This window comes from Pseudophryne corroboree, chromosome 2 (assembly GCF_028390025.1).
Source record: "Pseudophryne corroboree isolate aPseCor3 chromosome 2, aPseCor3.hap2, whole genome shotgun sequence".
Lineage (NCBI taxonomy): Eukaryota > Metazoa > Chordata > Amphibia > Anura > Myobatrachidae > Pseudophryne > Pseudophryne corroboree.
In genome coordinates, this window is record NC_086445.1 from 589,301,968 (window position 1) to 589,326,526 (window position 24,559).

General features: G+C 45.1%; 1 protein-coding gene across 2 annotated transcripts in view; it reads right to left on the reverse strand.

The window, feature by feature from the left end:
• EYA3 (EYA transcriptional coactivator and phosphatase 3) overlaps window positions 1–24,559 on the reverse strand; it is a 229,895-nt gene that overhangs the window by 101,841 nt on the left and 103,495 nt on the right. For both annotated transcript variants that reach the window (XM_063954572.1, XM_063954571.1), the window contains 3 exons: window positions 19,383–19,426; window positions 17,201–17,271; window positions 13,858–13,924 (listed from right to left, as the gene is read on the reverse strand). In XM_063954572.1, the coding sequence (XP_063810642.1) occupies window positions 13,858–13,924; window positions 17,201–17,271; window positions 19,383–19,411 (167 nt within the window). In that variant the 5' untranslated portion in view covers window positions 19,412–19,426. The remainder of the gene's footprint in view (window positions 1–13,857; window positions 13,925–17,200; window positions 17,272–19,382; window positions 19,427–24,559) is intronic.

Consider the following 24,559-nt stretch of genomic DNA (forward strand, 5'->3'; position numbering starts at 1 on the left):
GTAACAAAACAGTACTTTAATCAAGAACCAAGCAGTACTGAACTAAGTAACCACTGCAGGATCACGAAGCAGGATCATTTTCTCTTACGTCCTAGAGAATGCTGGGGTCCACATTAGTACCATGGGGATGTACCAAAGCTCCCAGAACGGGAGGGAGAGCGCGGAAGCTCCTGCAGAACTGATTGACCAAACTTCAGGTCCTCAGAGGCCAAAGTACTGAACCTGTAAAACTTAGCAAACGTGTTCGACCCAGACCAAGCAGCCGCCCGGCAAAGCTGTAAAGCCGAGACACCCCGGGCAGCTGCCCAGGAAGAACACACCATACGAGTAGAGTGGGCCTTAACAGATGTAGGACATGACAATCCTGCCATAAAATACGCATGCTGGATAGTGAACCTGATCCAGCGAGAGATCGTCTGCTTAGAAGCAGGACACCCAAGTTGCTTGAGATCATACAGGACAAACAGAGTCTGATTTTCTGTGACGAGCAGTCCTCTTCACATAGATTTTCAGAGCCCTTACAACATCCAAGGACTTTGATGAAATTGAGGAGTCAGTAGCAACTAGAGCCACAATAGGTTGGTTGATTAGAAATGCCGACACACCTTCGGAAGGAACTGCTGGAGTGTCTGGAGTTCAGCCCTATCTTCATGGAAGATCAAGTAGGAGCTTTTACAAGACAAAGCCCCCAAATCCGACACACGTCTAGCAGAAGCTAAGGCCAACAAAGTTTCCATGTGAGAAACTTGACCTCAACCTCCTGTAGAGGCTTGAACCAATCAGATTGTAGGAACTGTAACAACACGTTAAGATCCCAGGGTGCCGTAGGCGGCACAAAAGGAGGCTGGATGTGCAGAACTCCTTTTAAGAAAGTCTGAACCTCAGGGAGGGAAGCCAATTATTTTTTGGGGGAAAAAATGGATAGGGCCGAAATCTGGACCTTTATGGATCCCAACCTCAGGCCCATATCCACACCTGCTTGCAGGAAGAGGAGAAACCGACCCAGTTGAAACTCCACCGTAGGAAACTTCTTGGACTCGCACCAAGATACATACTTTTTCCAAATGCAATGACGTTACTCATTTCCTAGCCTGTATCAGGGTAGGAATAACCTTGTTCGGAATGCCCTTCCGAGCTAATATCTGGCGTTCAACCTCCATGCCGTCAAACGTACCCGCGGTAGGTCTAGATAAGCGAACGGCCCCTGCTGCAGCGCCTCCCGAAGAGGAAGAGGCCTCGGATCTTTCAGCAGTAGAGCCAGAAGATCCGCGTACCAGGCCCTTCTTGGCCAGTCCGGAGCAATGAGGATTGCCTGAACTCTTGTTCTCCTTATGAGCTTTAGAATCCTTGTAATTAGTGGAAGTGGAGGAAACATGTACACCAACTGGAACACCCACGGAGTTACCAAGGCATCCACCGCCATTGCTTGCAGGTCACTTGACGTGGAGCAATACCTCCAAAGCTTCTTGTTGAGGCGGGAGGCCATCATGTCTATTTGAGGAACCCCCCCAAAGATCTGTCATCTCCATGAACACCTCTGGATGGAGGCCCCATTCTCCGGGATGGAGATCGTGTCTGCTGAGGAAGGCCGCTTCCCAGTTGTCCACTTCCGGAATGAAAATTGCTGACAGTGCCAACGCGTGCTTTTCCGTCCAGGGGATGATTCTTGTTACCTCTGACATTGCAGCTATGCTCTTTGTTCCGCCTTGTCAGTTTATGTGGGCCACTGTCGTCACATTATCCGACTGCACTTGAATGGGTCGATCTCGCAGAAGATGCGTCGCTTGGAGAAGACCGTTGTATACGGCCCTTAATTCCAGAATGTTTATTGGAAGACTGGATTCCAGACTTGACCACCTTCCTTGGAAGGTTTCCCCTTTAGTGACTGCGCCCCAGCCCCGGAGACCTGCATCCGTGGTTAGAAGGATCCAGTTCTGAATTCCGAACCTGCAGCCCTCCAGAAGGTGAGGCATTTGTAGCCACCAGAGGAGTGAAATCCTTGCTTTCGACAACAGACATACTCTCAGGTGCATATGTAGATGAGAACCCGACCACTTGTCTAGGAGATCCAATTGGAAGGAACGAGCATGAAACCTCCCGAACTGCAGAGCCTCGTAAGAGGCCACCATCTTCCCCAGAAGGCGAATGCACTGATGAATCGATACCCGGGCTGGCTTCAGGACATCCTGGACCATTCATTGTATCATCAACGGTTTCTCCACCGGTAGAAACACCCCCTGCACTTCCGTGTCGAGGATCATCCCCAGGAAGGACAATCTCCTTGTCGACTCCAAATGTGACTTTGGAAGGTTCAGGATCCAACCATGGACCCTGAGTAGATGAGTCGTGAGAGCAATGGACTGCAACAGCTTCTCCCTGGACGACGCCTTTATCAGCAGATCGTCCAGGTACGGAATTATGTTCACTCCCTGTCTGCGGAGGAGAACCATCATCTTTGCCATCACCTTGGTGAACACCCTCTGTGCCGTGGAGAGACCGAATAGAAGTGCCTGAAACTGATAGCAACTGTCTAACAGTGCAAATCTGAGATAAGCCTGGTGTGGAGGCCAAATCGGAATGTGGCGATACGCATCCTTGATATCCAGGGATACCAGAAACTCTCCCTCCTCCAGACCTGCGATCACCGCTCTCAGAGACTCCATTTTGAATTTGAATTCCCTTAGATAAGGGTTTAGCGATTTCAAGTACAAAATTGGTCTGACCAAACCATCCGGTTCCGGTACAACAAAAAGGTTTGAATAGTAACCCATGCTGTGCATACGAGGTGGAACTGGAACAATGACCTCTGACTTTTCCAATTTTTAGATAGCTTCCTGTAGGACAGTCTCGTCTGTCAGTAAAGCTGGCAAGCCTGATTTAAAGAATCGGTGAGGTGGGGTTTCTTAAAACTCCAGTCTGTACCCCTGGGACACAGTATCCTGTACCCAGGGATCCAGGCCGGATGACACGCAGATGTGGCTGAAACGTCTGAGTCTTGCTCCCACCAGCCCGTCCTCCAGGCTGTGTGGTCCACCGTCATGCTGAGGATTTTGAGGTACCAGAAGCAGGTCTCTGGTCCTGGGAGCCTGCTGGTGAGGGTTTTTGGATTTTTCCCGCCCACCTCTAAAGAAGGTGGTAGGAGGTTTGGACTTTGTCTTAGCGGCCCGAAAAGGACTGCGATGCAAATGAAGAAAACGTTTTCTTCGTAAAAGGCGTAGCTGAGGGAAGAAAAGGTGACAAACCCACGGTTGCCGTGGAAATCCATGCATCCAATGCTTCCCCAAATAGAGCATCACCTGTGTAGGGTAGGTTCTCCACACTTCTCCTGGATTCCGCGTCTGCAGACCATTGGCATAGCCAGAGTCCCCTGCGAGCTGAGACAGACATGGAAGATATCCTTGCAGTCAGCGTACCCAGGTCCTTCATGGACTCCACCATGAACCCCGCAGAATCCTGTATGTTACGTAAAAATAATTCAATGTCACTTCTATCCATTGAATCCAAATGCTCTAGTAACGTGCCTGACCACTTTACTATAGCTTTAGAGATCCATGCGCAGGCAATAGTAGGCCTCAGCGCCACCCCTGAAGCAGTGTATATGGATTTGAGTGTAATTTCAAACTTATGATCAGCCGGTTCTTTTAACGCAGTAGACCCAGGGACAAGTAAAACCACCTTTTTCGACAGTCTGGAAACAGATGCGTCAACTATGGATGGATTTTCACATTTTTTTCTATCTTCCTCAGGAAAGGGAAAAGCAACCAGAATCCTTTTGGGAATCTGGAATTTTTTCTCCGGGGTTTCCCAGGATTTTTCAAATAAAAGAAATAATTCTTTAGACGCAGGGAAGATTAGCGAGGCTTTCTTATTGTCTGTGTAGTAAGCCTGCTCAGGTGTTGTGTGTGTAATATTTAACACATCTCTAATGGCCTCAATCGTGAGCTGCACCCCCTTTGCCAGGAATGCCACCCCCCTTAGCACATCCCCATCACAGTGTACCGTGTTAGAGTCGGTATCCATGTCATCTTGCATAACCTGGGCAAGCACACGTTTTTGTGGGTATATGGTAGGGGTTTTGAAGCAATAGGGACAGAACCAGCCCAAACTGCCATAGACTTCTTTAAAACCTGAGTTTCAGTCTCAGTATGAGCTACCCTGGTAGATATCGGAGAGATCATTCCCTTAATAGATGTTAGCCACTCAGGCTCAGTAATAGGGCTCCGAGACAAAACATTACATTCCTGGGTACATAGAATGGATTCCTCCACAGAGGAAATGTCCTCTGCAGCATAAGACACAGAGTCCCTGGACAATGGCTATGTGAGAACACAAACACCCACAACACCGGAAAATGTCAGACACATTTTCCCCCCCAAGTATGCCACAGAAAAACACAGAGCTTGGAGCCAGCACACACACAGCGCTTCCCCAGCTAGATATAATACAACTACCTGGCGCTGACTGTTTACCTTAATAGGACTACACAGTAAATTCACAGCAAGTCCCCCCTTCTACAACCCCCTGGTACCGCACAGGATAGCTGGAGTTGCTTGGAGGGACAGCTCTCCATGTCAGCGTCATTGTAATGGATCTGCAGGTAGGAAAATGGCACTGAAAGCTGCTGGATCCGCTCTGAGAAGCTCCGCCCCCTGAACATGGCGCTGCTTCCCGCACTTTATATCGTTATACTGGCCTGAGGATTGGTGCTGGCAGCGTTACAGAGGTCCCTGACAGCCTTGGTGACCAGTGTAGAGTATAGGCGCTGGCTCAGGGCGCCCCTCACAGTGTCGCTGAGCCTCTGGAGCGCAGTTAATACTGCGCTCCCACCCTGTTGCAGCAGTCTTCACACCGGCCCCCCGCTTGCTATGGGGGGCCGCTGACTTACTTGCCACCGGAATCATCTGGCTCTGTTAGGGGGTGGCGGCATGCTGCGGGAGTGAGCGGTCGCCTGAGGCGGCTAACGATCATTACCCTCAGGAGCTCAGTGTCCTGTCAGCGGAGATAGTGGCCATTAACCTCTCAGGGTTGGACACTACTCCAACCCTAAGTCCCACGAAGCAGGGAGGCTGCTGCCAGCAGCCTCCCTGGGCCTAACTCTAATAAAAACAACAAAACTAGAAAAACTCCTATGAAGCTCCCCTAGCTGTGACCGGCTCCTCCGGGCACATTTTCTAAATGGAGTCTGGTAGGAGGGGCATAAAGGGAGGAGCCAACCCACTCTCTCGAACTCTTAAAGTGCCAATGGCTCCTAGTGGACCCGTCTATACACCATGGTACTAATGTGGACCCCAGCATCCTCTAGGATATAAGAGAAAATTGCAGTACGTATGGCAGCCGAAAGTTCCATGGAATTGCCAGTGCGTCCACGAACGCTGCTTGAGGATCCCATGTTCTTGCTCCGAAGACCGGAACTTTGTGATTGTGTTGAGACGCAATCAGGTCTACATCTGGTAGGCCCCACTTGTCCACTAGGAGTTGAAACACTTCCGGATGAAGGCTCCACTTTCCGGCGTGTACGTCCTGACGACTGAGGAAGTCCGCTTCCCAGTTGAGGACTCCAGGAATGAACACTGCCGATATGGCTGGCAGATGGCGTTCCGCCCATTGAAGGATTTTTTACACTTCCATCATTGCCATGCGGCTTCAAGTTCCGCCTTGATGATTTATGTATGCCACTGTGGTCGCGTTGTCTGACTGTACTTGAACAGGCCTGTTCTGTACCAGAGGCAGGGCAAGTTTCAGCGCATTGAACATTGGCCGCAATTCCAGAATATTTATCGGGAGGAGAGATTCCTCCCTGGTCTACCGACCTTGAAGAGAGTGTTGCTCCAACACCGTGCCCCAACCCCGCAGACTGGCAGCCGTCGTTGGGAGGACCCAGTTGGAGATCCAGAAGGGACGCCCCCTGCTCAATTGTTGGTCCTGTAGCCACCAGCTCAGTGACAGACGAACCTCCGGAGTCAAGATCATTTGATGCCTGATCCGGTGAGGCAGGCCATCCCACTTGGAAAGGATTAACCTCTGTAGAGAGCAGGAATGAAATTGAGCGTACTCTAACATGTCGAAAGCAGACACCATGAGGCCTAGTACTTGCATCGCCGAGTGTATCGACACTTGGACAAGAGAGGAAGCATCCGATTCTGTCCTGAAGTTTCAGGACCTTCTCTGGAGACAAGAACAAACACTGGTTGTGTGTGTCCAGTAACGCCCCCAGGTGCACCATGCTCTGAGCATGGACAAGCAAGGATTTCTTCCAGTTGATGAGCCACCCATAGGCTTGTAGGAATTGGACCATCAGTTCCAGATGATGGAGAAGAACCTCAGGGGAGTTTGCCAGGATCAACAAGTCGTCCAGATACGGCAGGATCCTGATACCCTGACGGCGGAGAAGGGCAGTCATGACCGCGGTGAAGATTCATGGTCAGTCCGAAAAGTAAGGCTTGGAATTGATAATGTAGGTTGCCAACAGCAAATTGCAGATATTGCTGATGCGACATGGCAATAGGTACAGTATGTGTAGGTAATCATCCTATATGTCCAGGGATACCATATAATCCTTGGGTTCCAAAGCCAGTACAATAGAGTGCAGGGTTTACATACGGAATTTGGATACCCTGACAAATTTGTTCACTAAAACTGCACTAGTAATACTACATATAGCTATGTATGTATACAGATATAACAATGCACAGTAAACACTGGATGTATATCATAGAATACTTGTACTAAATATTCATATACAGTGCACTTGTTCTTAACTAACGCTGTCTAAACGACATGTAGGATACTTAAGTATCCTATAAATGCACAGCGCTGAAGAGACGGGCGGCTTTACAGAGGAGACCGTGCCCAGCAGTCCCAGGATCAGCGCAGCTCTGTGAAATGGTACCCAAATGCAGAGAGAGAGAGAGATGCAGCTCCAGGGCGGGAACACCTGCTGTAGATGGCGCCTGGAGCTGGGTGAGGGGCTACCGGTCAGCATCTTATCCCCTCTGCTGGACTTCACCACCGGGTACTATGGAGCCTATGTTATTTAGTAAATCCGACCTGTGCTCCCTGCCCTGGTGGATATAGTGGGGTCCCTGCACGGCTACAGTGTCCACGCCAGCGGCGCGGTCCGTCTCCTGGGACCGCGACCGGATCGAGATTTCGGCGGGTCCCAGCTAGGGGACCCTCCTCGCTGAAGTGCGGCCACACGATCCAGGAGAGCAGCGGTGATGTGTGCCTAAAGGGAGCTGGACAGCGTCCGCTGGCAAGTACCCGGGAACCAGGGCGCGGGAGTATGCAGCGGCGCTGAGGGAGGTGATGGAGCTGCAGCACAGAATGTCAGACTGACATGCCTGTGCTGCAGCCCTTGAAGTCTTCTTTCAAAAAGCTCTTTTCAGGGCTGCCTAGCGCAGCCCCACCTGTTCGCTGCAGGCACCAACTTACAAACTGAGCTCCAGTGCCTGGAGGCGGGGCTATAGAGGGGGCAATGCAGTGCATCCTGGGAACAGTCAAAGCTTTAGCCTGCTGGTGCCTCCGATCAAGATCCAACTATACACCCTGTTATTCCCTGTTGAATACCAGTGTACCACGCTGCAGAAAGATATATCTTACGAAAACATATAAAAATCATATACTGTATATGTAGATGCAAATAAAGCATTGAATCTTAGAAGCTTTAATAAATCTACCCTAAGACACACACATGGTATTTGTTGCCCATAGCAACCAATCAGATTCTCTTTCATTTCCCTAATGCAATCTACAAAATGATAGACAGAATCTGATTGATTGCTATGGGCAATTTCACCGCTTGTCTGTTTTAGAAACTTTTGTAAATCTACCCCTTAGGATAAAATGTGGTTAAGTATTTCATATATGGAATCATAGGTTACAATGTAAGTAAATATTTAATATATTGATTCCTGTGTCACAATATAGTATTTATATTGTACATCACATTCATTTAAAAAGGAAAAATAGGATTTTGGTTACCTACCGGTAAATCCTTTTCTCGTAGTCCGTAGAGGATGCTGGTGTCCACATTAGTACCATGGGATATAGACGGGTCCACCAGGAGCCATTGGCACTTTTTAGAGTTTGAGAGTGTGGACTGGCTCCTCCCTCTATGCCCCTCCTACCAGACTCGGTCTAGAAACTGTGCCCGAGGAGACGGACATCTTCGAGAGAAGGATTTAACACAGATAGTGGCAAGATTCATACCAGCTCACACATACAAGGCACATCAAGCTAACTAGCTTGAAAAACTCAGCAACTGCTGAAACATTACTTACCAAGTAACAACGCAGTACATAACTAAACAAAGTCGTACTGAACCAGATAACTGTTGCAGGAAAACAAAGCGCTCGGCGGGCACCCAGCATCCTCTACAGACTACGAGAAAAGGATTTACCGGTAGGTAACCAAAATCCTATTTTCTCTTACGTCCTAGAGCAGAGCTGGTCAAACCAGTCCTCGAGATCTACCAACAGTTCACATTTTCCAGACCTCCTAGCTGGTGCACAGGTGTAGTAATTACTAATTAAGATGTGCTGCATTCATTCCTAACTGACAATTCTACAGATCTCCAGGAGGCCTGGAAAACATGAACTGTTGGTAGATCTCGAGGACCGGTTTGGCCAGCCCTGTCCTAGAGGATGCTGGGGTCCACAATAGTACCATGGGGCTGTACCAAAGCTCCCAGAACGGAAGGGAGAGCGCGGAGGCTCCTGCAGAACTGATTGACTTAACTTCAGATCATCAGAGGCCAAAGTATCGAACTTGTAAAACTTTGCAAATGTGTTCGACCCAGACCAAGTTGCAGCGCGGCAAAGTTGCAATGCCGAGCCCCCCCTGGGTAGCCGCCCAGGAAGACCCCACCTTACGAGTCGAGTGGGCCCTAACAGATTTTGGACACGGCAATCCTGCCGTAGAATAAGCGTGCTGGATAGTGAACATAATCCAGCGAGAGATCGTCTGCTTAGAAGCAGGACATCCAATTTTCTTGGGATCATATAGGACAAACAGAGTCCGACTTTCTGTGACGAGAAGTTCTCTTCACATATATCTTCAGAGCCCTCACAACATCCAAGGACTTTGATGTAATTGAGGAGTCAGTAGCCACTGGCACCACAATAGGTTGGTTGATATGAAAAACCGACACAACCTTTGGAAGAAACTGCCGACGTGTCCGGAGCTCAGCTCTATCTTCGTGAAAGATCAAGTAAGGGCTTTTACAGGATAAAGCCCCCAATTCGGACACACGTCTAGCAGAAGCTAAGGCCAACAACGTGACAGCCTTCCATGTAAGACATTTGACCTCAACCTCCTGTAGAGGCTCAAACCAATCCGTCTGGAGGAACTGCAACACCACTTTAAGGTGCCAAGGCGCCGTAAGCGGTACAAAGGGAGGTTGGATGTGCAGAACTCCCTTCAAAAAAAAGTCTGAACCTCAGGAAGGGCAGCAAATTGTTTCTGGAAGAAAATGGATAGGGCCAAAATCTGGACCTTCACAGATCCCAACCTCAGGCCCATATCCACACCCACTTGCAGGAAGAGGAGAAAAAGTCAGAGTTGAAACTCTACCGTAGGAAACGTCTTGGATTCACACCAAGAGACATATTTCTTCCAAATACGATGGTAATGTTTAGACGTTACCCCTTTCCTAGCCTGTATCGGGGTAGGAATGACCTTCTTCGGAATGCCCTTCCGAGCAAGTATCAGGCGCTCAACTTCCATGCCCTCAAACGTAGCCGCGGTAAGTCTTGATAGGCGAATGGCCCCTGCTGTAGCAGGTCCTCCCCGAAGAGGAAGAGGCTTCTGCTCTTCCTGCAAGAGATTCAGAAGGTCCGCGTACCAAGCACACCTTGGCCAGTCTGGAGCAATGAGGATCGCTTGAACTCTTGTTCTCCTTACGAGCTTTAGAACTCTAGGAATGAGAGGGAGTGGTGGAAACACGTACACCGACTGAAACACCCACGGAGACACCAGGGCGTCCACTGCTTGTGGGTCCCTTGACCTGGAACAATAGCGTCTCTTGTTGAGACGAGAGGCCATCATGTCTATTTGGAGTAACCCCCAAAGGTCTGTTATTTCCTTGAACACCTCCGGATGGAGACCCCACTCCCCCAGATGGAGATCGTGTCTGCTGAGTAAGTCTGCTTCCCAGTTGCCTACTCCCGGAATGAAGATTGCTGAGAGCGCCAATGCGTGTCTTTCCGCCCAGAGGATGATTCTGGTCACCTCTGACATTGCAGCTCTGCTTTTCGTTCCGCCCTGTCGGTTTATGTAAGCCACTGTCGTTACATTGTCCGACTGTACTTGAATGGCCCAATTTCTTAGAAGATGGGCCACCTGAAGAAGACCGTTGTAGACGGCGATTAGTTCCAGGATGTTGCTGTTCAGGCCGGCTTCCAGACTTGACCACCTTCCTTGAAAAGTTACTCCTTGAGTGACTGCTCCCCAGCCCTGAAGGCTCGCATCCGTGGTTAGAAGGACCCATTCCTGAATCCCGAACCTGCGGCCCTCCAGAAGGTGAGGTAATTGTAGCCACCAGAGGAGCGAAATCCTGGCCTTCGGCGACACAAGTATTCTCTGGTGCATGTAGAGATGAGATCCTGACCACTTGTCCAGGAGATCCAGTTGGAAGGCCCGAGCGGGGAACCTCCCGCACTGGAGAGCCTCGTAAGAGGCCACCATCTATCCCAACAGGCAAATGTATTGATGAACTGACACCCGGGCCGGCTTCAGGACATCCCGGACCATAACTTGTATCACCAACGCCTTTTCCTGCGGAAGAAACACCCTCTGCACTTCTGTGTCTAGGATCATTCCCAGAAAGGACAACCTCTGGGTTGGTTCCAAATGTGACTTTGGAAGGTTCAGAATCCAACCATGGATTTTAAGGAGGCGGGTTGTGAGAATAATGGACTGCAGCAGCTTCTCCTTGGACGATGCCTTTATCAGCAGATCGTCCAGATATGGAATGATGTTCACCCCTCGTTTGCGTAAGAGAACCAACATCTCTGCCATCACCTTGGTAAACACCCTCAGTGCTGTGGAGAGGCCGAATGGCAGGGCCTGGAACTGGAAATGACAGTCCAGTAATGCGAAACGGAGATAAGCCTGATGCGGCAGCCAGATTGGAATGTGGAGGTACGCATCCTTGATATCGAGGGATACCAGGAATTCCCCCTCTTCCAGACCTGATATCACCGCCCTGAGAAACTCCATTTTGAACTTGAACTCCTTTAGAAAGGGGTTCAATGATTTTAGGTTCAGAATGGGCCTGACCGAACCATTCGGTTTCAGTACCACGAAAAGGTTCGAATAGTAACCTGTGGTTTGCAAATGAGGAGGAACTGGCACAATGACCTGTGCCTCCACCATTCTTGTCAGCGCTGTGCAGGCAAAAAAATTACGCTGAACGCTGCTGGGTCCGCTCTGAGGAGAAGCTCCGCCCCCAAAATGGTGCTGTCTTCCCGCTCTTCATCAGATTATACTGGCCGGAGGATTTAGTGCTGGCTGAGATCCGGGGACCCCAACAGGCTTCTGGACCAGCGTAGGGTATCGCGCTGGCTCAGGGCACCCCTCTTAGCGCCGCACCATGTACCGCTGAGCCATCCCCGGAGCGCAGTTAATACTGCGCTCCTACCCTGATGCCACCATCTTCACACCAACCCCCCGCTTGCCTAGGGAGGTCGGTGTCTCACTCGTCACCGATTCTTCAGCTCTGCAAGGGGGTGGCGCCATGCTGCTGGGGCGAGCGGTCCCCTTTGGCGAAGAACGATCAGACCCCTCTGGAGCTCAGTGTCCAGTCAGCGGAGACAGTGGCTCAGACCCCGCAGGGCGGACACTGCTCCCCCCCTCAGTCCCTCGCTGCAGGGAGGCTGCTGCCAGCAGCCTCCCTGTAAAATAATAAACTCTAAAAACACTTTTTACCAGGAAAACTCTGGAGAGCTCCCCTAGCTGTGACCGGCTCCACCGGGCACAGTTTCTAAACAGTCTGGTAGGAGGGGCATAGAGGGAGGAGCAGGCACACACTCTCAAACTCTTAAAGTGCCAATGGCTCCTGGTGGACCAGTCTATACCCCATGGTACTAATGTGGACCCCAGCATCCTCTAGGACGCAAGAGAAATGTACATTTGAACATTTTTACCTTTAACACAATATTTCCATTAGCGGTGCTAGTTTTACATCTCTCAGTGTTTTACAACTCTCTTAAGTTTCTGAAGAACCCATATTGTATTTACTTTTACAGTGCTATCTCTTTATATAATCTAATTTATAATACAGATGTGTCCTCACACATCTTCCCTCAATATGTCCCAGTGGGAGATGCCCGACGTGAGTGAGCTGACAGGTCCCGTGCAACTCCATAAGCGTTGGGCGTCTATTTTTTGGCAGAAAATGCGTCTTATATATGCAGCATGCCTATGTTCTCTGTGCGTCTGCAACTGCATACGTAATGCTACGTTTAAGTGTTTAAGGGGTCTATGTACTAAGCCTTGGATGGAGATAAAGTCGCTGGAGATAAAGTACCAGCCAATCAGCTGATAAAGTACCAGCCAATCAGGCTGTGTTTGAAAAATGACAGTTAGGAGCCGATTGGCTGGTACTTTATCTCCAGCGACTGTATCTCCATCCAAGGCTTAGTAAATAGACCCCTAAGTGTTTTCTAGGAAAACACTAACATACCATTTCGCATGCAGATACAGCTGCGGTCGCAAACAGAATGGGTTAGGTTCGGGTGACAGGCATCTGGGATCCCGCCAGTTACCATACCGACGCCGGGATCCCGATCTTTAGATTGCGACTGTCAGGCTCTGAAACGGGCAGAATACAGACGTCAGTATAGTACCAGTAACACAACTGCATCCCAACAAAATACAGAATATAAGAACGCCACATATAATTTTAATCAGCATAATCTGCATCGTTTTGCAAACAGACGCACTTTGATGGAAAAAGTCACACAAAGACACTCACCAATACAGAGTCATGCAATGGCATGGCGTAACTAGAAGGCCGTTTAAAGTGCAGGGATGCTAGATGTAAGTGGACACATCTGTATAACACTGCTATACTCTATTCCAGAAAAGTGCGATCAAAATGTATAAAACTATAGATGTTAACCCCTTTATAACAACTCCCACCCTGCAGCACAAGTTTTACCCTGTGTTAAAAACTGCTGTAAAACGGACTACAGCTCAAAAAGTGGCCCTATTCTGCCCTAGCCACTAAATCTCCTGTCAGATTCATTAGAGGCTTGGGGCAACCAAGGCTTCAGCTTCACACCTAAACACTATTCTGCCTTTAAACTGGAGGTCAGCTGTCTGTACAAGACCTAATTTCACAATGATCTGTTATGTCTACAGAAACTGGTCATCTAGATTACCTTCCATTAGTGATACAGTGTGTAATGAGATTAATATGCAAGTAAATCCTTATAAAAGGGGTAACCAAGATATAATAATGGGCCTAATTCAGACCTGATTGCAGCAGCAAACGTTTTCTGTAATGGGCAAAACCATGGGCACTAAAGGTGGGGCAGAGAGAGTTAGATTTGGGTGGGGTGTGTTCAAACTGAAATCTAAATTGCAGTGTAAAAATAAAGCAGCCAGTATTTACCCTGCACAGAAACAAAATAACCCACCAAAATCGAACTCTCTGCACATTATATCTGCCCCACCTGCAGTGCACATGGTTTTGCCCATTAGAGAAATATTTTGCTGCTGCAATCAGGTCTGAATTAGGCCCTATAACCCTTATCCAAACTTTACAAATGAGTTTATATAAATATTGCAATAGTGAGTGTAAAACACCAGCCTAAGGTACACAGGACTATTTTGAGTGTGTGCTAAACAACTTACTGTGCTGAATACAGCTGAGAAGTATAGTCACCCGGGACACGTGGTATGTATTCTGCACAGGGAAGAACTGCAAAAAATATATATATTCAGAAAGGTAGTTCAATTTAGGGAATGTAAACAAAGCACTTAAAAAAATTATAGGTGGAAAGTAATTTCCGAGGGCGAGGTCATTTCGGTACCTCTCAAGTCATGTACCTCTTCCCTACTTCATTGAAATGGGCAGCTAACTGATGTAACCAAACTGCTCTCATATCATTTTGTCTGCCGTGAGTGCACATTTCACACACTAGTCACCTTAAAATTGTAGAATCGCAATGGGCAATGCAGCAGTGAAAACAAGTTTGAAAAAACAGAGCATGCCCAACAGAAAAGCATACTTCATTGGCAATTACAACCTATTAACTAACTAGGGGTGATAATTACAGGGCTTAGTAAAAAAAAAAAAATACTAAAGGGCATTCAGTGATTATCCAGTTCATAGAAGAATGACACTGTGCTTTTAGTGCAGAGTTTCTGTATTTTAGGAAAGAAAGAAAGTTTAAGATACATTACCAGAGTCTTAAAAACTTACTCACCTGCTCCTTCTAGAGGGAAGCTGCATGTAGCAATTTCTACCAGGGATCTGTACAATCCCTTTCATGCACCTGTGAATGACCATTAAATTGACTGAGCAGCCACCATTTTATATTACTGTTCTGAGAAGCATGGATGGGACCAGCTTTTGGAGGACATGCTGGTCCTTCTAGTGCCATTTGGAGTATCTTGAGGTGCCTTCAGGAAAGATGGCTCTCAATTTAGATATAGTTATGTATGTGCTATTATTATGTAGCATAATAATATGCAATTATATGATCCAGAGTGGGTGCTATTATTGCATAGCATTAGGGACCGCCAGAACAAAGGAGCGTTAAATCTCATTGCTGATCCTTTTCAGTGTGCTGGGGGAATATTTTTTCCTTTTTCCTCATCCACACTGACAGAAAGCAATCAGAATGCTTGTGAAAAAGTGCGTACATATGGATTTTTTTTTGCATACAATTTCTTTGACTATCAGTGTGAAAGTGTATTTACGAACACATGTCAACACTTGGTTCCTTAAATTGGTAAAATACCTGTACTAGAATGCCAGAATGGCACCTCTTTGGCCTCTGTGTACTCATTTACTTGATTTACATTAGGTTTGTGTTAACTGTATTTCCCTTTATTCTTTCTTTTCCTTATTTAGTTCTTTCCCTCTCTGTTTCCTCATAATCGGTTTGATTTCTTTATTGATACTGTATTGTTTAATCTTAATAACATTTATTGCGTTAACAAAACTAAAAAAAATAAAAAAAAATAATAAGGAATACATGTCGAGTTAATCTAAGGACCTGTAGATAGCAAAGAGGTCACAAAGAAATGTAAGTACAACTTGTAGTAGCTACAATTTATTAAAGATGTATAAGAGCCGGTATGTCCGTTTTTAACAGTATATCCAAAGACATTTTCAAATTAAATATTTAATCAGAAAAGATTTTATAATTCGTAATTTTCGAAAAATAAATCAGAAGTTATATTTAACATTTACTGCACTGTCCCCCACCTTAAACGCAGCATGATCAGTGGCGGATCCAGGGGGGGGGCACTCGGGCCCGTGCCCCCCCTGTCATTTGTGGCTCCCCCCCCCCCCGTCCCCCCCCGTCCCCCCCTCCCGCGGCGTCGGCGCCGCACAGGGAGATGACGGGCGTCCGCTGAGATTGTGTTACCAGCGGGCGCCCGTCTCCCTGCACAGCGGTAGCCGGAGGCAGGAGCTCAGTACTGAGCTCCGGCTTCCGGCGCTGTCACTGCGCTGTGCGCTATGGGAGAGACGTCAGTCATAGTACTGAGGAGAGGACGCCAGCCAGAAGGAGGACTGCAGCGGCGCGGGAACGGGGCTCGGTAAGTGTTATGTTTTTTTCTTCCTTAATGCAGCGGGGGCATCTCCTGGGGGAAACTACGGGGGGACATTACTACTGGGGGGCATCAACAAGGGGCATTACTACTGAGGGGGGGCATTACTACTGAGGGGGGCATTACTACTGGGGGCATCACTACTGGGGGGGCAGCTACTGGGGGCATCACTACTGGGGGGGCAGCTACTGGGGGCATTACTACGTGGGGGCTAAACTATAGGGGCATTACTACTTGGGGGCTAAACTACAGGGGGAGCCAAACTACTGGGGGCATAACTACAGGGGCCAACCTATTGGGGGCATTACTACTTGGGGGCTAAACTACAGGGGGAGCCAAACTACTGGGGGCATAACTACAGGGGCCAAACTATTGGGGGCATTACTACTGGAGGCTAAACTATAAGGGGGGCATAACTACAGGGGCTAAACTGCAATGGGGCAAACTACAGGGGGGCATTACTACTGGTGGCTAAACTATAAGGGGGGCATAACTACAGGGGCTAAACTACAATGGGGCAAACTATAGGGGGGCATTACTACTGGTGGCTAAACTACTGGGGTCATAACTGCAGGGGCATTACCACTGGGGGCATAATGACTGGGGGCATTACTACAGGCAACATTACTACTGGGGGCAATACGGGCATTGCATAAGGGACACCACTACTATGGGGTCTATACAAGGGGCACTACCAGTACAGTGGACATTGCATAATGAGCGCTACAACTGTGGGCATTGTATAAGAAGCGCCACCTCACATGCACCGAAGCCGCACGCAAATGTACTTGCCCCTTCCATCATTTTCTTCTGGATCCGCCCCTGAGCATGATTGACGTGCAGCTGCATTTGGGGGAGGGGGCTGAGTGGGGACAGTGACCATTTTACAAAACAATGGGATATCATCGTTTTGTAGGCGTGCAGAGTCTACGGTCTGCGTTTTCGTCGGAAAACTTCCTGGCCCTGGCAGAGGAGCTCAGTTGGCCAGTCTAAATAAGCTTCAACTTATGGGCCCTACACATTAGGCGATATAACTGAACGATATGAACGTTCTCGCTCAGTAATGAATGAGAACTCGTTCATATCGTTCAGTGTGTAGGCACCAACGATGAACGATGCGCGGCCCCGCGCTCGTTCATCGTTCGTGCCGGGTTGCTTATGCATGCAGGCCAATACGAACAATCTCGTCCATATTAGAATGCACTGCTATGGAGCCAGGTGACGGGCGAGTGAAGAAATGTGTGCAGACTCATTATCTTCCACAGATAGGCCAATTTTAAGGACCTGTAGACATCTTTGTTATCTAGCAACCCAAGTGTTGGTGGTCTGAATATGTATATACAATCCTCCAACTTTGCGTCATATAGTTAAAAGAGAAGATTTCAAACCAATGAGTAAAACCAAAAATACTCACTTTCACCGGAAACAGTATGGTTAGAGGACAACTCTCCTTTCTGATTGCCAGTTTCATGATTACTCACTTGCCTGAAAAAGAAAAATGTGACAGTCATTAATAAAATGTTGTCTTTAAACTAATGCAGGGGTGACAATAGTGTTGGCCGAGACTGGTTCTGTGAGGACACTGGCTAGCATGTGGTGGTACTGACAGGCTAATTATAAAGTGCAGGAACTGGCATCCTACAGGGCTAATATGTGCAGGAGTTGGCTGATATAATATTGGAGAAAAAAGAACAAAATGTTGCAGTAAGATAATGATGTATAAGCGTTAGTTTAAAGTAGGACAATAGCTGGTTAGACAATGCATGTCATTTCTGCAATCAAATGCATTTGGCATACTACCAGACAGATATTTTAAAGAGCCAGGAACAAACATGCACAAATTGAAAACTAGAAAATTATGCAAATAACTATCGCCATCAGGAAAATAAGATCAGGGATTAAAATAGATTTGTGTGTGATGAAGTGTCAAAAACGTATATATAACAAATTGTCGGTGTAAAATGTCATGTCCAGTGATAATTCTTGAGAAAATAGTAAAGCTGAACACAGGGTTCTCGCCCATGTTCCAGTACATCAGTAAGTCAGTCTGAGCTTGAAAGGACACAATTATTGTTTTTTTCTTACAAAATTAACATGAGCTACTGCAGTGTGAAGCAGAGCCTCTATGGTGTGTTATGCAGGCTGACCATGACAGGTGCATATAGCGATGCAATAGATTGTTTTGAGAAAAAAAAACACACAACAATGCCTCAAAATATTATGCACTTACAACTTTTATTTTATTTTTACTGATAGAATTTAAAAAAAAATCATAAATAAAGTCAACTACACATGTAGTTAAACACTAAAAAAATTAAAAAGTGCCAATTTAATTAAAGGTTAATGGTTTTCTTTAACTGATAAATTACTTAAATACACCTAAAATTTACCAAAAGGGATATATACAGGTGTATTCAATGCATGTCAGATCCTCTCCAACGGAGAGGATCTGACAGTGCAGTACTCAATTAGCAGGCAATTCCGACATGTTTTGCTCGTTTCCAACAATGCTGATCCAATTTTTTTAAAGGGCAAAAAAACTGTTGTAATTGCCCGCTAATTCGACAAAACACGTGGATCCGCGGTTAATCCGCTGATCCACGTGTATTCCAACAAGTCGGAAAAACGGCAGCTCCATTCAATAGGTCGAATCCTGATTCAACAAAAAAGAGTCGGAAACTGCCGTCTTTCCAACTTGACAACGGATAGTGGGATACAGAAGAAAAACAGCAGCTTGCAGTCACATTTAGATCTGAAACATTGGGGTCATTTACTGATCCCTCTATTACTCTTACCAAAGGCAAAAACATTCTTAGTCTGCAAATTTACTGACTTTTGGCAACCATAGCTACAGTACCACACATTAGAAATGGACTGTACCTCAAGTGCACTGTAACACTGTGTAAGACTTTGTCAAAATCTTAGCAACAGCTACAGTAGCTTTCATCATTTCAACACAAGGTACCTTCCTGATATAGTAATCGGTGCTGTTGTAATATCCATGAAAAGTGATCTGTTTGTAGCCAAGAGGCACTGCAATCTGAACTACTACATGATAAGAGCCTGTCAAGAATTACACCAAATAATGATTGGTTTTGACAGTGCATTACATATAAACCCAAATATACACATATAAAACAAAGACACAACCACTGTCTTTCAGATATGTAAAAACAGGCAGTTACTGTAAATTTTCTAGTGCAGATTTAAAAGCCAAGAACACAGATCCATCCTCCAAAGAAGTTTAGTATTTAGTATTATGTATTTTGACTCAAAAGATAGCTGTAACAATATGCAAAAAACAAACCCCACAAACTGCTCATAAGTTCCCATTTTGTTTTAGGTTGATTTTGCATCCTTTTATTTGTATACTAAAAACTATGCCATGTTTGTAATGCTAATTAAAACATGATGGCAATTATAAGAATGTCAATAATAAAAATGGGCGTGAACAGGCGTAACATGCATTAATGGAATAAAAGCTTTGCAACATCATAGCATAATACAAAGCTATTCTACCAAATGTCAAATAGAAAGTCTGCAATCATCCTATTCATCACAATTCCTTATCTAGAGACAATTACACATTTACGAACCTTGATCTTTCCTCAGCAGGATCCTGCATCTTGGCCTTTTTCACCTGGAAAACATCACAATATTATTAATTAATTAGATTTAAATATCGTTGATACTAGGGCAAATCTAGATAAAAATTAGTAGTGAACTTAAAACGTGGAAAATTATATATATATATATATATATAGAGATAGATATATATATATATATATATATATATATATATATATATATATAGAGAGAGAGAGAGAGAGAGAGAGAGAGAGAGAGAGAGAGAGAGAGAGAGAGAGAAAGAGAAAGATTAGCATACACTTACATACATTTACACACACAATTCTATTTATATGTGTTAGAAAGTAAAACATGCAGTATATCGTAATCCGTATGATTGACAGTAAACATTATAATATTTAATCACCTACAATATAGTAGGCACTGCATGTGGTGTTTTGCAGAAAATAAAATCATGTACCAAATGAACAGCAAAAAAAATCTCTTTACTTATACCTTCGCAATAGACAATGTGTGCCTATTGCAAGATATCAACTGTTGTTGCAGCTTAAGTACTGTTACCAGAGAGAGAAATTCGATACGATTATTATCAGTTAAGCTACAGGAAAGCAGTTGAAATTTTCACCCCTAAATTTGGAGATGCACATATCCATTTAATGCCATATGCTTACTCACCACATAAAGCAGTTATTCATGACTTTAATTAAAAAAATAAATAAAAAAAAATTAAGAAATGTAGATACCGCCTCCAAAATGAAATGGTGTATACACATATACACCACACACACACACACGAAACAAAAAAACCACTCATTAATAATCCTTACTTATATGTACTATAATAATACAGGTCTACTAACAAAATCTGCTTAACACTTAACTTATTGTTGATCTGTATCACTCCTTCAGTATCTGCAAATTCCTTTATGTCATTCAGGGTTTTTTTATTGTTTTTTTTAAATGGAGCATATAACAGACTAATGTGTTTTTTGAGAAGGGGCATTCTCTGAAAGAATACACCTGACCATTGACTGTACACTGTGAACCTCAGAGAAGTAAGAATGGTTAGGATTTGTTTCTGCAGCTTTAAAGCAGAATAAAGAAAATATTCTACAGCACATCTGTGTACTGATAATAAGTGACTGACGTGCAGGTGGGCTCTTCCAGCAGTTAATACAACAAATAATGTACTACAGAACATTGGGATTAATGTATCAAGCAGTGAAAAGATTGGAGAAGTGGACCAGTGGAGAAGTGGCCCAAAGCAACCAATCAGCTTTACTCTAGCATTTATCATGAACATTCTATAAAATTCTAGGTGAAATGGTCAACTATTTTATTGTTCTACTTCAACAAACTTTTTACAGCTTGATATATTGACCTCTATACCCACCCGCACATGGCACAACTGTGGTAACAACGTGAAAAAAACCACAGGAACTAGTGCGATGAGAGCTAAGTGTCAGCCATGTTTAAAAAAGTTCAGGTCCACTTGGCATCTCCTCTCACCAGCAGTGTTATGTAACTGTATAAACTGTATGATGTTAAGTTTCAGTTTTAAATTCCACAATTACACTTTTCTTAAATGTCACCAGGTGGGTTTCTTAGGCACAGATAGTTTCCCTATAATGTACCCAAAGCAGCTGCTATCAATAGAGGGCAGAGAAACATACAATAATATTTTAAAGAATTGTGTGTTTTCAACATTGTGCCAACAGTTTGAGGAAGTCCCTTTTCCTGTTTCAGTATGACAATGCCCCAGAGCACAAAGTGAGGCCCATCTAAAAATGGTTCAGTGGGGAAGATCTTGACTGGCCTGCATAGAGCCCTGACCGGAGCCCTACTGAACACACTTCAAATGGTATGATGCGAGCCAGGCCTTATTGCTCATTATTAGTGCATGGCTATAGCTCTTTTAGATGAATGGATGCAAACCCCTACAATCAAAATCCAAAATCCAGTGGAAGATCTTCCCTGCAGAGTGTAGGCTGTTATATCAGCAAAACGGGGACACCTCCATAATGATTCCCAGGGTTCACACACCAGACTACTATATGAGCAACTCAAATTTAAAGTTGCCAAATTATTGCCTGGTAAATGATTACCTCTTTAAAACAGAGGGGAGACTTGATGCACAGTGAAGGATATTACATTTTACCCCAATATGTTCATTTAATTGTCCATATTCATGTGCAAATGACAACGATTATTCCCTGTAACCATACAGATACATGAAAGGTAAGGGGAACATGTGCCTACATTATTTTAAAAACATTTCTGGGCAGGTGAGTGTATTTACCAGTTAGTCTTACACATTGACCTAATTGTCTGACAAACTATTTACTGGTGGGAAAACACTGATGAAGGAAACTAAATGTGATGTAAACATTATAATTAACAAACATACCAGAAGAATACTATACACAGTACATTATAGAATGAAGAATAGTGACTTTGGGCTAGATTTACCATCAGTCAACTGGTTTAGCATTTATTTTTGTTGCCAATGGATAGTAAATATACTCCTATGCCAAGGTCTAAAGTATATATAATAAACATACTGTGCAAATCTTCTCGTACAAAATATTGGTTGGCAAGATGCTTGAGGCACATGTGCAGTTAAAAATGTATGTCATGTGTCAATATATAAAAAAATAAAAAATAAAATGGAGTGGGGGCTAGTACAGCTAATACCACATAATTATCCAATCATTTCACATACAGCCTAGGACAGTAGTAGACACCATATTTGTCAGCAGCATCACAACAAATATTTCCTTTATAGAAAAGCAATACATCATATGATTAGAACATGGAAATGTCCACACAGCATAAACAACTAAAACCGCTGGTGAAAAGACCCTGCAATTTAGTCATGGACCAATGCAGCACAGAGGTGCGAAGGAACTCTGCTCGGTGACAGCAGAATGAGAGGACCGAAAGAGGACTGTTATTCTTGTTAGCAATGCTGCATCCAGCCTAGGGTAAATACATTATAGATTTAAAAAAAATGAATTGAATGTTTGCCCTTACAAGAAATTGTATTAACTAAAATGCTTAGATGCATTATTGGGGTAGTTGGGTGCAAGCTGAACTGCACTGGCTCTTCTCACCCTGTCTAGGTACAGTATGTCATAATCTATGTAAAGTACAGGATGACAATTATTAAACTTATTAAGAAAAGATGCATAACCTCTTTATAGGTGCAGATTCAATTATGCATGGAAACCAGGGCTGTGGATTTGGTATTTACTAGTTTTAAACTCCTTCATGGATGGCAAATGTATATTGTTTATTATAAGTATCAAATATACTGTAGTAAAATGGTAGCACAAGGAATTGTTATCACCACCACAAATAAACTACTTCGATAAATTAAACAATAAAATGCACCCTATAAATGTAAAGTTGTCACCGAGGTACAGCCCAGCCTAACTTTAAGATGTAGTGTAAATAAAGCTGACTGATGTGTATACGGCATGTGAAATTATATGGTATTTTCACCAAGCCTATCCCCTGTAGCACTACCAACACGCCAGTACATGTGTTAATGTGATCACTGGTTTTCAGGTAATAAGTCGTTTTTATTTTAAAGCTGGAGTAAGAATATTTCCACTGACCGACTCCACCATGCTGGCGCATTATCTTTTTAAATGGTTACAACTTACGATAATATTACAAATAATGATTTATACTGGGCACATGAATTATACTGGGCACATACCTGGCCAACGGATCAGCCATTTGGCTGATCAGCCAACCTGCCTGACTATTGGTAAGTACATACACACTTACCAATCATCCTGCCCGATGTGTCATGCCTGACGTCACAACTGGGCAGGCATTTATATGTGCCAGCCCAGATGAGATGCCAGTCACCAGCGGTCCTTGCAGCCGGCCATACACACAGCCAGATCAGCTGTGCTGCAAGGCCAACAAGACAGGTCTGTGAACAACTTTGTTAACAGACGTATCTGTGGTATACACTCACCAACACGCTTGCAATATGTCAGCTGTTCAATTGCATGACAGATATAGTTTTCGTTTCATTCGGAAGGAATATTATTTGTTGCATTATTAACCTTGCAATCAATAGATGCCAAAAGGGTAATATGAGGGATATCTGTTAACAAATCAATAGTATTATTTTGGTTGGTAGAATTTGAAGAGTTGGCCAGTGGCATAGCCACCCACATTCCATACCTTTAATTTTATTAGAATGGAACATTTGTCTGATGTTTTATTTAAATATATCGTACACTGTAGGCGATATAGTGCTTGGAGCAAAAAATAAGAATTTACTCACCGGTAATTCTATTTCTCGTAGTCCGTAGTGGATGCTGGGCACTCCGTAAGGACCATGGGGAATAGCGGGCTCCGAAGGAGGCTGGGCACTCTAGAAAGATCTTAGACTACCTGGTGTGCACTGGCTCCTCCCACTATGACCCTCCTCCAAGCCTCAGTTAGGTACTGTGCCCGGACGAGCGTACACAATAAGGAAGGATTTTGAATCCCGGGTAAGACTCATACCAGCCACACCAATCACACCGTACAACTCGTGATATGAAACACAGTTAACAGTATGAAACAATAGAGCCTCTCAACAGATGGCTCAACAATAACCCGATTTAGTTAACCATAACTATGTACAAGTATTGCAGATAAACCGCACTTGGGATGGGCGCCCAGCATCCACTACGGACTACGAGAAATAGAATTACCGGTGAGTAAATTCTTATTTTCTCTAACGTCCTAGTGGATGCTGGGAACTCCGTAAGGACCATGGGGATTATACCAAAGCTCCCAAACGGGCGGGAGAGTGCGGATGACTCTGCAGCACTGAATGAGTGAACTCCAGGTCCTCCTCAGCCAGGGTATCAAATTTGTAGAATTTTTGCAAACGTGTTTGCCCCTGACCAAGTAGCTGCTCGGCAAAGTTGTAAAGCCGAGACCTCTCGGGCAGCCGCCCAAGATGAGCCCACCTTCCTTGTGGAATGGGCATTGACAGATTTTGGCTGTGGCAGGCCTGCCACAGTATGTGCAAGCTGAATTGTACTACAAATCCAACGAGCAATAGTCTGCTTAGAAGCAGGAGCACCCAGCTTGTTAGGTGCATATAGGATAAACAGCGAGTCAGATTTTCTGACTCTAGCCGTTCTGGAAACATATATTTTCAGTGCCCTGA